At 47.7% G+C, this 14,643-nt stretch overlaps 2 protein-coding genes across 3 annotated transcripts in view; one reads left to right on the top strand and one right to left on the bottom strand.

Annotated features, from left to right (window-relative positions):
* The first annotated feature begins 300 nt into the window (after positions 1-300).
* mchr1b (melanin-concentrating hormone receptor 1b) lies at positions 301-2,669 on the top strand. Its single transcript, XM_068579211.1, has 2 exons — positions 301-367; positions 618-2,669. Exons 1-2 carry the CDS (start codon positions 301-303, stop codon positions 1,640-1,642), a joined length of 1,092 nt encoding a protein of 363 aa, XP_068435312.1. The 3' UTR covers positions 1,643-2,669.
* A 4,284-nt stretch (positions 2,670-6,953) lies between these two features.
* Positions 6,954-14,643, bottom strand: part of usp43b (ubiquitin specific peptidase 43b) — a 67,827-nt gene continuing 60,137 nt past the window's right edge. For both annotated transcript variants that reach the window (XM_068578985.1, XM_068578986.1), the window contains 5 exons: positions 12,191-12,533; positions 11,359-11,517; positions 10,255-10,413; positions 8,777-9,868; positions 6,954-8,469 (listed from right to left, as the gene is read on the bottom strand). In XM_068578985.1, coding sequence (XP_068435086.1) covers positions 8,459-8,469; positions 8,777-9,868; positions 10,255-10,413; positions 11,359-11,517; positions 12,191-12,533 — 1,764 coding nt within the window. In that variant the 3' untranslated portion in view covers positions 6,954-8,458. The remainder of the gene's footprint in view (positions 8,470-8,776; positions 9,869-10,254; positions 10,414-11,358; positions 11,518-12,190; positions 12,534-14,643) is intronic.

Below are 14,643 nucleotides of genomic sequence, written 5' to 3'. Positions count from 1 at the left end.
TCTCGAGGAGCTGGAGCCCTTGCAGCTAAATGAGAGAGGGTCTGTCATAGCGTCCTGCTTCCTTGAGGTGAAGTCAGAGTACCTGATTGATTGACGGGTGTTTTGAACTGCGTTAGTTGTCGCGTGCACTGATGAAAAAATGCGCGCGGCGTAGCACCTCCAATGTCAAATCCAAATGGAATTTATGCTGCTATTTCTTTGATATCATATCTCTAATTGTACTTTATATCGTTATGCAAGTTGCAACCTATTATTATTATTATTATTAGTTTAGAGAAAGACCACCCAAAGCTGTTTGGGATGGACTTTGCCCACATTTCAAATTCATCTTTCCCCCCCTTCAGTCCACCAGAGAACCTACAAGAAGGTAAGTCTTTACTTCTTCAATCTACCTGAACACCTGCTGTGACTGCTTTATATCACAACATCATTGTTGAAGCATTTTGACAGATTTGATCATCTTCCGTGGAGTTGTTCATTCTTTTTTATTCTTTTTTGTTGTGCAAAATCCAGTGGCTTAACCATAACTAGAACAAAACACATGTGTGTGAAAGAAGAAGCAGGATGCGCTGCTTATGAAAAGAGACTGACAGCGCTCTCTCTGTTTGCCTCCACAGAACATGAGCAGTACAACAACGCGCTCATGCCCAGCATCTTTGGCGTCATCTGCTTCTTCGGGATCTCTGGAAACTCCATCGTCATCTACACCATCGTGATGAAAACCAAGCTCTGCTCCCAGCAGACGGTGCCAGACATCTTCATCTTCAGCTTGTCCATCGCGGACCTCCTCGTCCTCCTCGGCATGCCCTTCCTCATCCACCAGCTGGTGGGAAACGGCTCCTGGTGCTTCGGCGGCGCCATGTGCACCGTCATCACCGCGCTGGACTCCAACAGCCAGATGGTCAGCACCTACATCCTGACGGTGATGACCCTGGACCGCTACCTGGCCACCGTCCACCCCATCCGCTTCAAACACGTCCGAACCCCCTCTGTGGCCGGGGCGGCGGTGGCCCTGGTGTGGGTGTTCTCCCTGGTCTCCATCACTCCGGTCTGGATGTACACGGGACTCATGCGTCTGAAGGACGGCTCCGTGGGCTGCGCCCTCCTGCTGCCCGACCCGGCCACGGGCACCTACTGGTTCACCCTCTACCAGTTCTTCTTGGCCTTCGCTCTGCCTTGGGCGGTCATCTGCGGGGTCTTCTTCAAGATCCTCCAAAACATGTCGGCCTCGGTCGCTCCACTGCCCCGGCGCAGCCGCATGGTGCGCACGAGAAAGGTGACCCGCATGGCGGTGGCCATCTGCCTGGCCTTCTTCATCTGCTGGGCGCCTTACTACGTCCTGCAGCTGGCCCACCTCGGGGTGCAGCGGCCCAGCTTTGCCTTCCTGTACGCCTACAACATCGCCATCAGCATGGGCTACGCCAACAGCTGCATCAACCCGTTCATCTACATCGTCCTGAGCGAGACGTTCAAGCGCCAGTTCATCGTGGCCCTCCGCCCGTCCCGCAGGGCGTTCAGGGTGGCCCCGGCTCCGGCCGGCGGCAGCGTGAGCGCGAAGACGGCACCGGACAGCGCTCGGCCGTCGCAGTCGGAGAGGGAGATGCTTCAAAACCTGCTGCCCGTCACCGTGGCCGTGCACTGAGACGGACGCCCGACTTCTCCGTCCACGGACGACGGCCGACAGAGAGCCGACGCCCGCCACCTCGACCAGCTGGCGGTCCCCTCGGCAAACACCTCTGCTTCCTGAAAACGTACATGTCCATTTCCAAATGTGCATTTGTGGGCCCAACCGTGATGTAATCTGGAAGATGTCCAGGCTTGTTTACTGTGAGTAATGGGTACATTGAGTCAATAACATGTTTTTTTAACACATGTATTTCATACGAGAGCCATTAGGGACTGGAAGCCCCAGATGTTTAGAGTGGGTTCACTTCATTGGGCATGTTGTACCACTAGATGCTTTTAGGGATGGCTAACACGATCTCAATCATTTCATACTAGAGCTAAAAGGAGACTTTAGTTTTAGTTCTTTTCGTCAGCCATAACTAAGGTAGTCCATACAAAATAACACGTGTCATACTTCTGCAAAGCTCAACATCAATAGTTGTGAGCTGAAAGATGATTCATAAATAGTTGTGAACATGTAACTGTGATTGGCTGTTTGATTTGCTGCAATCTGTAATCCGTGTTGTCGGATCGCAGGATGTGTTGAGTCAATATGTAGTTACACACTTTGTATTGTTCACGCTCGTCTGGCGTCATGTTTGTGCCTTTGAGCCACACGGCTTCCAGCGACGCATCAACCGCAGTGTCGTGTGTCTTGTTACAGACTTTTGTGCGCACAATGTGAATGTCAAAACAAGTGTCAGCGCAACGCCATGAGAGCAAGTTCAGGCGCGTCAGGATGCGCCGCTCCGTACACGCCATGTGACCCCTGACGAAGTGAGAGCCACAGAAACACACCGACAGAGTGAGCATCACGGCTCTGTCATGTACACACACCCACACACACGTAGATACACAAAGCCAATCCCATGACTCCCTGTGGCTGTTTAGCTTGTGATGCAGTTGTGGGTCTGTGTGTATTAACATCTTTGCTGTGATGAGAGGGATGCTCCGGCATGCTGTACTCCTCCAGGAGCTGAAGGGTGTGAGTGTCTCATCCTGGAGGTCACTCCCATATGTTCAGCGTGTTTTTCATTGAGCGTTTGTGAATTTCCAAAAAAGAAAAAAAAACTTTCGCTTCTGCAACTTTTCTTTGTAAAAATGTGTCAATAAAGTGTTGAATTCAACTGCAGTGTCTCCATTTTACAGTGTGAAGGACACGTATTACGCTGAAAGCCTTTCCATCAGAAACATCCGTCGTGGTAATGTTCTCAGGCTTTAAGAGATTTTCCTCTTTTTCTTTCCTCCTTCTTTCACAGCACCCGGGATTGCATTGCATTCACAGGCTATTTCTTTCAACATAAAGACAACTAACTAAACCTTAAAGAAATTGAATAGTAAAGAATTGATTTACTCAAAACCCTAGTGACAGTATGGTGGTAATAAATGTAAATCCCTCTCATCAATCACAATGGAAATGATTCTCTGTCCCTGTGAGTCTTGAACTAAAGTCAGGATTATTCACTTTTCACTGTGTGTATTAGTCAATATGTACACGATCAAGCATGAGACAATGATGAGGGCAAGAAATGTAGAAAAACCGAGCAGATGACAGATGCAATATATCTATCTGATATAAAACACATCTTCAGTTTAAATATTCCCCTCAAGCAACTCACATTGGTGAAAACAGAAGCAGAATGATTAATCTATTCTCTCATCAGAAGTTTGTTTTAATCTAAAAACAATTAAGTAGAAAAACTTTGGTGAAAAACATATCCTTTAAACAATTTGGGGTGTGATGTAAAAGTTAATGCTTCGTTCTATAAAACCCTGTGAAGGCAAACTGTCCATGAAATCAGTTTTGTAATCTTCCACAGCAGGAGTAAAGACGCTTCTGACAGAACCACAGATCAAAACCAGCGGCTCTTGCCGAGTGAATTTGTTTTGAATTCCAGCTTTCAAAAGCTGCAACTTTAAACGTTGGCGTCAGTGTCTCGGAGTGACCGAGGCATGAGACATCTCAGAGCCGCCCTGGAAACAAAAATGTAAAATATAGCAGAAAGGCCCACGAGCCTGATGCAGAGGTGTTTCCATGCGGGTTCCTGAATGGAGCCTCTGTTTGAAGTGCCGGTTAAGTTATTCTTGTTGCAAAGTCAATTAAATGACTATAAAGAGACAGAAATCGACACAAAAGAGACTCAAAACAAGTCACAAACCAAGTCACACAATAAGCACAAAGAGCTGCAAAGTGACCGAAAAGGATGCAATTACTACAAAGAGATGCAAAACGAGCATTATGAGATTCAAAACCACTTCTAAGAACACAAAATGAGCAGACAGACATGCACAAGTGTGAACACATACACAGCGACTACAAAGAGATGCAAAACAAGCACAAAAAGTTTCACTTCAAACAATCACAAAGAATCTTAAAATGACAAAAAAAGAGATGCAAAACGATGCAAAACGAGCAGAGCCAACCCGTCGTTTTAAATCATGAATGTAGAATTAAATTCATCACCAAAAACCTCAACATGAGTTGGTCCTGCAGACGCCGGCTCCACTGACACACGCGACGCCTTACATCATAAACGATCAGACGTGCACCGCGTCATGACCTTGAGACGCCTCCTGCATCCCAGTGTATTGACATTAAAAATCACTCAATCCTGTTTACCTTCATTGGCGGTTGGTGTAAAAAACAAATGATCACTTTAATCACTGCATCAAACATCACGTGTCTCTACCGTTTGAACATTCGTTCACGGCGTCGGTGAGGCATGACCTTCAGTTTGCCATTTTCACAAATATGATTTCCGTAATGAAGGACTCAGGATATGATTTCCTTGGCTCCGCTTGTTGTTTAAGCGACAAGCTTCGGCTCAATCGTCTCCACAAACCAAATGAACTCTGATCTCCTGCTTTTCATTTCAAATTCAATTGAGCAAAAACCCCATTTTGAGTCTTTCCTCGATGATCGACTGAGAGTCAAAATGGTGAAACGCAGACACGGTGAACATTCCTGGTGACAGAGTACGGACAACGAGGTGATGTATGGCTTCAGAAACTTTCCCCACATGATGACATACATGTTAGAAAGGAACTTTTTCCTCTGTTGGTGAGCAGTAATGGCCTCAGGATATCAACACACCACCAAACCGACCCCCGCATGAGCCGGCAGCGGTTACCCTCTCCAGGAGGACCTGGATCCACGACTGCTGCACCACGGCAATTGTAAGTGGAGCTGTCACGAGATGGAAGACACGCTCCAGAGCCGAGGATGTGTGTGTGATCTCTTTCAATGTTAAAAAGACGAGTTAATGATGACTTCCAATCTGTGGCTCATCAATACAAACAATAAACCGCTCTTTCTTTTAGTTTTGGGGCAGTATTTCTTGGCTCGCATGAAGCAATATTCAATTTAGAAAGTATGATTTTGGTTCCAGCAACAAGTGGCCTAAAGTCAAAATACACAAAAACCCTTTCAGAAGTGTTTGTGGCAAATTGCAGTGTGATAATTATCTACATTTATATACTCATAAAGAAGCAAGTTTATAGGCATCTCTAAATCTTTGGATGTTTTGGGAAATATGCTTTATATCTAATTTTAACAAAATAAACAAACACACAGCCTCTGAATACATCCAGCAACACCAGATAAAATAGGCAGCTTTTCCACACAAATAGAGTATAAGTGCTGATGCTTGAGCTGTTGAGAATAAAATGAACATGCATTTTTTATATGTTCAAGTGCTTCTTAACAAACTAAATAATTAGTCGCGCTACAACCCCGTCATGCTGACACGGATGTGATTATCAATGTTGAAGTGTGAACAGATGAGGACGATGAGGTGGAGGCATTAAACTCAAGGCCTATAAATAGAAATCACTTGCATCGCAAAGCAGTAACCCCGTCTGCGGCCAAGCCACAGGTAATTGCATTTTGTGTGATAATAGACAGAATCAAACGGGCCGTAAGTTTATATTTCAGCAACATACTACAGAGGCTACTGACTGATCTTTCCACTGACGGCATCAGCGATGCTCAGTGGTGATTAATTTATTGCACGGCACATCTCTGCTCCGCTCGCTTCGATTATTCTTAAAGGTTCTCAGCAAAATGTCAGCGCCTCGTTTTCTAACAACCCGAACAGATGTTGGGCCACGTCGCGAGCATGCGGGACGCAGCAATGGGAATGTTTTATTCTGAGTTTTACTCTCTCCTTCCAGTCGGTGAGGTGTCCTCCAAACGTCTGGATGAAGTCATCGATCACTTGAGTGGACAGGACAGAGACCTTCATGTTGTGAAGCTCTTGTTCTTCGGCATTCAGACATTTCAGCTCCAAAAGACTCAACACAGAGGAAGGTAAAACATTCCCATCGCAACACGGGGGCCATGTTTGTGTGTGACGGAGACGCAGGACCTGGAAAAGGGTTCCTGACAGAACGTACTTACTAGAACAGCAGGTCCTCCTCATTACAGCAGCTGATGTGATCAGATCTGGAGCAGGTGGCCGCAAACGTTGGCACATTAAAACATGTTCTTTATTTGAAAACGCCTCCTGGTTAGAGGCTCAATATGTGACGCCATGACAGACATTATAGTCTTAAGTGATATCGGACTAGTAGCTCAAAATGTATTATGTACAGGAGCTGCTGATCATCTGAAGCATAACATTTACATCAAGTGTCAGCGACCATCTCGAGAGCGTTATACAGCACTAAGTACTTACAGTGCAGTACATAATGTATTAGTACTCACAGTACTTAGTGCAAAGTGTCCACACATCCTGCTGCTGGTGGCTGTGTGAGCTCAGATACAGTCAGTGGGGGATCCTGATGAGAGAATGGATCAAGTGAAGAGTCGCTGCGCTGCATACAGACAGCTGATTTGAGGGGTGAAACATACTGAAGCTGCCAATAGCTAAAAGCAGCACGTGATTTAAAGAGCGTCCCCACGCTGGAATCCCCGCTCCCTCTGAGGTCGCTAACAGAATAAGAGCATGAGCGGCATGTGCGGGAAATGTTCGGAGACTTCACATCGATCTAATCACGTTCCTGCGTGACGGACGAGTTTATATTCACGGGAGGTTTCGCAGAACTCCTCCGTCGTCTGGCTTGGTCTCAAACCCGCTTCCCCGGAGCCGCCGCTCCCGCTGATACGCTCTGCTCGAATTCAGCAGAGAATCCGACAGCTTCCAGGAAGCACAGCGGCCTTGAATCCTTCAACAACAACAAAAAAAAAGATAATTGAAAATACCGTCGCTGCATGATCTGAACCGGAGACAAGAAAGGAGACAACACAGCCCGACACCGAGGTGATGAATCATTCAGATTACACTCCGTTCAGTCGTGAGAAAAGCCGTGTTTAATTTGCAATCCGTAAAACTTGCAGTGCATGAAGCAGATATTATAGACAGTCCGGTACAAGGGCTTCTGAGGCCCATTCAGCATGTATTAGTCTGACCTTGTACAGGAGCCTGAAACATACTTAAATTACATAATTACAGGTACAAAAATGTAGACTTTTAAAAAAGTTAATAATAAAATATAATCTAGCCGTATTCCCCAAATAATGTGTCAGAAACAATCCTTTATTTCATTATCATTTCATTTTGGTAAAGAGTTAAACAGTGAATGACACAGCATGAGACGGGGACGCAGTGACAGTGGAGGCGGACACTCGGGGACGCTTGACATCCCATAATGATCCGCGGTGACAGAAACAGTGAGGATGTGACTCAAATGCAGGACATGAACTGCTGCCTACTGTGTTTCCCTTCATGTGAACGTGGCAGAGCAGGATTACCACGAGGACTGCACACATCCCTGTCTGCAGAGACACAATGAGTGTGTGTGTGTGTGTGTGTGTGTGTGTGTGCGCACAGTGTGAATCCTCTGTTCGAACCTGAAAGAGAAAACGGAGCTTTGCTTTTAAAGCTGGTCCTGTTATCGTTGGCACTTTATCAGTAAGAATTCAAATCCGCCTTCAATGAAAGAGACATAAATTCAGGTTCTCGCTCAGCGGAGGGGAAACAGAAAAATTGTTGTTATTGCTCTGCGGGCTTCTGGGGAGGCTGTTTCTTTTTAGTCTGAACAATCTCACCTCCTGCTTTACGAGGAGCCAACACTCTTCATCCAGCCACAGAAGTCAGACCAGAGCTTTTACATGCCACCTTGTAGTCAACATGTATTATTTGTGAGATTCTCTTCATCTCGTGGCGCAGAGCAACACACACCTCTCACATAGATAATCTGCTGGCTGCAAATTGAAGATAAGTTGTAGATAAATCAATATCAATAAAAGTAGTGTGTTTGTTCCTACGTTAGCGATGTCACTTAGCATTTAAGCTCTGATCATGTAGGAAAATATGGCGGGAAAAAAGTGCATTTTTTTTTAATATAACATGAACATGATAGCAAATGACAAAGAAAATGACGTCCGTTGTTCTGGCAGCCGATTTACAATGCAGATGTTATGTTTTGCAGCGTGTAACAATTTGACATGTTTTAGCCCGTGTAACAGACGGTGGTTTTATGAATGTATAATGGACTAAATTGACCGAATCCCCCTCAGCTAAAACCAGCAGTTACCAGTAGAGCGCTTCGTAAAACAAACAAAAAGAGAGGAAAAAGTAAATCACATTACTGCAGTGTTCCTCCTCAGTAAAATTCAACTCTGCATAGATTTAGTTTAAGACACACACAGGTAAGAACCTATAACAGCACTATGAAGGGGAGCGAGAGGATGTACTGCGTCTCCAGCGGCGCCTCCTGCCGGGAGCTTGCGCGGGCGTCCAGAGTAGAAATCAGTAGAGACGTCCTGGTGTTCGGCTGTCGTTCAGGGCCGTCACAGAGGCACTTAAAAAATCAAACACAAAGCCATCAGTCACATGGTAATCGGTGGGATTAACATTAATGATAGTAATGAAACAACCTGACTGCTTTCCACTTGGCTAGCGCATTTCTGAAAACAGCAGCGGGGGAGGCTTCCCAATCACACATCTGTTTACATCCCATTATTTCTTTGTTTACGAGCGTAAACACAACGCTGATGTGCTAGATCTGCTCCCACCAGAAGCACAACAGAGTCAGCCGTGACAACGGCGCCTCCGGCATGACGACCTCTAGCTGGTGAACAGGACCCAGGGGCCGGTCTGCTCCTTACCCAGGGACGTGGTGCTGTAGCGCGTGCGCTGCAGAGTGGCGTAGCTCGGCTTGTCCGACAGCAGGACGCGGTGGGCCGGGGCGGCCACGAGCTCGCCGTTCCTCTGCAGCGAGGCACACCTGCGAAATGTCAAGTCCAGCCTCGTCTGGATGTTACTGGAGCTGTGGGCGCGCTTTATGTCCACGGGGTCGTGAGCGCCGGCCTTGCCGTTGACCAGCTGGGCTTTGCAGTGACGGGCGTCGCAGCCCGGGGGGTGACCGGCCGCCGCCGCCGCCGTCAGCGTTCCATTGGAGAGGGACAGTTTGGCTAAATTACAGCCCGCCAGCTTCTCCGGGTGCCCGAGGCCGTTCATACGCTGCTCGTGCCCCTTGATTGGGGACCCGGGAATGTCTTTCTTCAGGAAACCGGGTTTGAAAAAAGACAGGAGGCTGTCGTGGCTGCGGCCCTCCTGCCCCCTCTGGCCCCTCCTGTCCTCAGGTTGGATGTCTCTCTGCAGCTTGAAGGTCACGCCTGGCTGGGCCTTGCTCCTTCTCAAAGTGGAATCTCTGCTCTGAGGCGCGCTGTGGCTGATGTGCCCCGTCAGCAGGGCCCCTCTCTGGAGCTGCAGCTGGAGGTCCAGGGTCCTGCCGTGGCTCGGCCTCGCTCTCTTCGATGACCTCTGCCTCAGGGAGCCGTCGTCCCTGCTGCAGACCCCCTGGCTCATGCTCCTCTCCACACGGCTCTGTCCCTCTGGCGTTTTGGGGGAGTAACAAGTGTCGGAGCTGGTTCTGTCTCTGTAGCTGAGGCTGCTGCCACTCGGCGAGCTGCAGTCCTGTCCTACGTCAAAAGACCTACCCGGGGCGCTCCTTTGTGGCGGGGTGGCCACCAGCGTTATTATCGGCTCTTTGGTGCATCGGGGGCGGCGCCCAGACTCCAGGTACTCCACCAGCTCCCCGGGTCGGGTCTGGGCTGGCTGTCTGACGCGGTCCTTGGAGCCAAACGACCACCGCAGCGGCAGAACTTTGTTCAGAGTCTCCTTGGGCTTCGTTGGCGATCTCATGCTCACACTCCTGCCTTGACTCGCACGGACAAACGGCGTGGCTTCAAACCCGTCTAGAGGAAAAGACACCACACGTTACACAAGATGCACAAGAATAAAAACAGACAGGTTACATTAATGCATTTTATCAATATAACATTGTAGAAATACATATTTGGAGGCATACGGATACAAAGTCACAATCCCAACGAGTTACATGAATCTTTTTGTTTCTGTGCTATATTTATAAAATGCAATTTATTTACTTCATTTTCCTTCTAAAACTACCTCTTTATATAGTCACTGACAGGAAATGATGCAGCATGCACGTTAGTACTGTTCAGAGTAAGTACTGCTTATGCAAACCAGTTCCTACTACAACTACTTCACATTGAACACAATCACATGAAGTATGTGGAGACAGCGAGGACATGATGGAGACGCCGCTCCAGATCCCTACTTGTTTTGGGGGGTTCGTCTCCAAACACTGGCAGCTCAGGAGACTCTGGGGCCTGAACGGGCCCCGGAGGTCCGGGTCCTCCTGACGCCACGCTGCCCCTCTTACTGCCCCCTGCCAGCCGGACCAGCCAGTGGTCAGAGGTGGATGAGCTGGTGGAACCTGCAAAACAGCAGATAAGAGGGCGGTTGGTGTTTTTTTTTTTTTTTTTTGCATTAATAATTTATCCAAAAACAAGCCGTGTGCAGAGAGTCAGAAGGCTTCTCACAGCAAGCGTCACGGTGAGATGCACACCGCTGAATGAAATGTGACAACAGGATATAATCAGTGTTGTCACCCGACTGTGAACACCCTCATTAGGCTGAAACATGAACATCACTTCTGTCTGCTGGCAGCTGGAGGTTTTTTAAAAACGGTTTTCATTTTGGCAGCTTTATAATCTCATCAAATGTCTCTCTATGTTACAAATGGAAACAAAAACAAAAAATGTAGAACTCTAACTTGATAAATTGAGAGTTTATCTGGACCAACCAGTTGGAAAAGAGCAGTTTTGGTGAGTTTTATCTTGTTACTGTGTCTGAGGCTAGCTGGTCTCTCACATCCAGGCTGTTATGACAGACCATCCACCTAGAAAACTTATCAAAAATGTGTTAATCCACCACTCGGACCTCAACATTATCCACTAGACACGACTGACACGAGGAGGGCGGAGAGGCTGGAGTGTGTTTGACACAGAGAGAAGGGCAGAGAGGCTGGGAGGTGACACAAATAAAGCGATACTACATTTTAGTACCGTCTCGTCATCGTCTTAGTCGTGGAAAAAGAAGTGGGTAACTAACATATTCTGCTCACAGAATTGACACTGCAATAAAAACGCACACCGCCGCTGATACAAAGCGGTGCATCAGCCAACTTGACAGACTGTAATTACAGGGGGGAGAACAACAACTCTGCAGGCCCAACTGTGGATAATGATGGTGTGAGATGTACAGATACTCCCACATTTACCTTCATTATGTCTGTGTTGTGTCAAAAGGATGCGAAGAAGGATCCCACCCGCTCGTTCTCAACATAACGAGCCGCTGCAGAGGATTTGAAAGGACTAACCGGTGACTGAGGAACTGGCCGACCACGGGGGGATGGTGTTCCTCCTCTGGTAGAAGAGGATGTAGGCGCCACGTGTGCACACTTCCGCCTCAGGCACCGGCTCGGCGCTGCTGTCGTCATAGCTGTACCACTGGCCGTCCACCGAGTTCCTGCAGAAGGCTGCAAGCACACGACTGTGGGATAAATGAGAGGCACTCCTGGAGCACCGCTGATTCATATACTAAAAAGATTGTTTTTGAAAGCATCTGTTAATTAAGATGTTGGGTGTCTAACTTTGAAAACTTAAATAAATAGCTTCAAACTCAAATTCTTCATAATATTCCTTCCTGGTCTCATCCCTGCCGTCACACATCATTCACTGTGCGTGAGTGTCACTTTAATGGCTCATTTTTAGTGACATCAAGGTGTGAAGTTTCGGCCCTGCTCCCATGGCAACCTGCCTGTGCAGGGATGTCACCTGTAAGCTCTCACTGACGCACGCTGTTGTGGGATTGCTTCAGGCAGCCCGAATGTGTTTTTGATATCTAGTAGTGCCTTTTTTTGATCAAGATAAAATGAGGCAGCCCGAGGTTCAGGTGTTCCTGTTGACTCCGAGCTGCACAACTAAATTGAAGTGGTGCCGTCGCACAGATCCGCCCACCTGGGAGGTTTCACCAGGGTCAAGTCAGTCCAAACCTTTTGCTGTCTGTTTAATTTGTTGTCATCGGATTTTATCCTTCACGTTTTGGTCTCTATTGACTTTTTATTCCCTGCGTCAGTAAAAAAGAACTTTATAACGTTTATAAAAGGTGCCGTGCAAATGGATATAAATACTCCTGCAGGTAATTCAGACCTGTGTAATGTCCGCCGTGCATTCCTCCGTGGTGGTTGCACACGGCGTACAGGTCGTACAGGAAGTCCGGAGGAGCCAGGTCAGGCCGGCGGGGCTGCGTCCAGCCGGGCTGGAGAGGCGGCTGGTGGGGGGCGTGGCTGCGGCTCACCATGTGCGGCGTCATGTCCAGGCCCGCCAGGGGGAAGTGCACGAACGTGGTGAGCTTGTTCCTCCGCTCCCCCACCTGCCTGAAGCGCTTCAGGTGGAGGATGAGGATGTCCGGGAGCGTCCACAGCGTCATCTTCACCATGCCCTGCTGCAGCTGCTGACAGTGGGGGCACTTCCAGGCGTCGTCTGGGGCGAGCTGGTAGAAGAGAGGGGAGAGGACAGGGGAGAGGGGAGAGGAAAGGGGAGGAGAGGAGAGAGAAGAGGAGAGAGAAGAGGGGAGAGGAGAGAGAAGAGGAGAGAGGAAAGAGAAGAAGAGAGAGGAGAGAGGAGAGGAGAGAGAAAAGGAGAGAGAGGAGAGGAAAGGGAAGAGGAGAGAGGAGAGGAGAAAGAAGAGGAGAGAGAAGAGGAGAGGAGAGAGAAGAGAAGAGAGAAGAGGAGAGCAAAGAGAAGAGGAGAGAGAAGAGGAGAGAGGAGAGAGAAAAGAAGAGAGGAGAGGAGAGAGAAGAGGAGAGAGGAAAGAGAAGAGGAGAGAGGAGAGAGAAAAGGAGAGAGGAGAGAGGAAAGAGAAGAGGAGAGAGAAGAGGAGAGAGAAGAGAGAAAAGAAGAGAGGAGAGGAGAGAGAAGAGGAGAGAGGAAAGAGAAGAAGAGAGAGGAGAGAGAAAAGAAGAGAGAAGAGGAGAGAGAAGAGGAGAGAGGAAAGAGAAAAGGAGAGAGGAAAGAGGAGAGAGGAGAGAGAAAAGGAGAGAGAGGAGAGGAGAAAGGAAAGAGAAGAGGAGAGAGAAGAGGAGAGGAGAGAGAAGAGGAGAGAGGAGAGGAGAGAGGAGAGGAGAGAGAAGAGGAGAGAGGAGAGGAGAGAGGAGAGGAGAGAGAAGAGGAGCGAGAAGAGGAGAGAGAAGAGGAGAGAGGAAAGAAGAGAAGAGAAGAGGAGAGAGGAGAGAAGAGGAGAGAGGAGAGAAGAGGAGAGAGAGGAGGGCGGTCAACAGAAAGCTCAACAGAGTCATATTCTTGTAAATCTGTGCTTGCTCCTGAGGGAATGTTGGGTTTCTGTACATTATTGAATAGATATAGATGAATTAATGAGACATAGATTAATTACAGTGTGTTATGACTCATCACTGTATGAAGGTAATTCAATTTAATATCAGAGCTGTTGCCGTGGCTCCTACTTTAAATCTCTTTCCACATCTCTCCAGTGATTCCCGCCTTGAATATTCTGCAGCAAAGACTTCTTGCATTCAACAACAACCATTAGCATGTCTACTTACTAGTGTGAAAGCTAGAAAATGATTCTGCACTGGCGACATCCAAAAAGAGAAAAGAAAATAAAAATGCTAAAACTCCTTCAGACATCCCGTCCCTCCGTGGCGTGTATGAGACTCCAGAGTGATTTAATTTGGTCGGGGGCGTTCTCTTCCAGTCACACAGCCTCGCTCTCTGAGAGGTGCTTTGATGAAAACTTAAACGCTTATTTACCACAAGCCACGTGATCAAGAGATGCTGGATGTCAGGATCAGGGAAGCAACAATATTATTTCCCAGATGTACTTCAAGAGATGATGGTAATGCTGAAAGATTTAAACAAAAGAAAAGACACTTCGAAGGCAATAGTGCTACATTTAATGCTGCCATCACGGCCTGAGCTCTGTTGTTGTTCTGGTTCAACAGTTAATCCTGATGCGAATGAACGGTTTTGGTCTCATTGGCGTTGGAGCGATGTGAACAATGTCTGTTAACTATAAACAACTGTTTCCCTTGTTTTTGGCCTCAGAGGTGTGTGTGTGTGTGTGTGTGTGTGTGTGTGTGTGTGTGTGTGTGAGAGAGCGCTTGCAGGCGATGTCTGGACTTAACCTCGGGGAAAAGAGGAGAAGAGATTCAATAATTATGAAATTATCTCTTCATCTTTTAAGGCTTAGATAGACAGAATAACACAGTCTCACTAATGTGCCAAAGTGTTCCCTCTGATGTCCCACAGGCTGTGAGAGGATGGCTAATATTGTGACTGCAATATGATGATGGACGTTATCAAGTCTGGGATTCTCACATTTCTAGCACCGACGGGCAAACTAAAAACACACAGCTGTTGTTCCTTCAGACTAAAATGTCAAACGTGTGGGCCCATTGAGAGCATCACTGGTCCACTGGGACCAGCGCAGACTGTCTGCAGTGCCGAGCTTGAGCCTGCAGCGCCACTGGGTGGTGGCACCAGGTAACAGCAGCAGTGTCACAGCCGATCCCACGCAATCGGCTCGACAGCAGTCGAGAAGGAAAGAAGGAAGAAACAGGACATAAGGTGTGTGTGTGGTGTTA

The sequence above is a fragment of the Clinocottus analis genome, unplaced genomic scaffold (assembly GCF_023055335.1).
Source record: "Clinocottus analis isolate CAN_PGR_092001 unplaced genomic scaffold, fCliAna1.0.p SCAF_16, whole genome shotgun sequence".
Taxonomy (NCBI): Eukaryota; Metazoa; Chordata; class Actinopteri; order Perciformes; family Cottidae; genus Clinocottus; species Clinocottus analis.
This window is presented reverse-complemented; position numbering and strand designations above follow the sequence as displayed.

What these genes read in the sequence shown, in the direction of transcription:
- mchr1b (XM_068579211.1), top strand. Translation starts at nt 301, where the DNA reads ATGGACTTTGCCCACATTTCAAATTCATCTTTCCCCCCCTTCAGTCCA. An exon ending in ACCAGAGAACCTACAAGAAG is followed by an intron (nt 368 to 617) that starts GTAAGTCTTTAC and finishes TTGCCTCCACAG; the next exon opens with AACATGAGCAGTACAACAAC.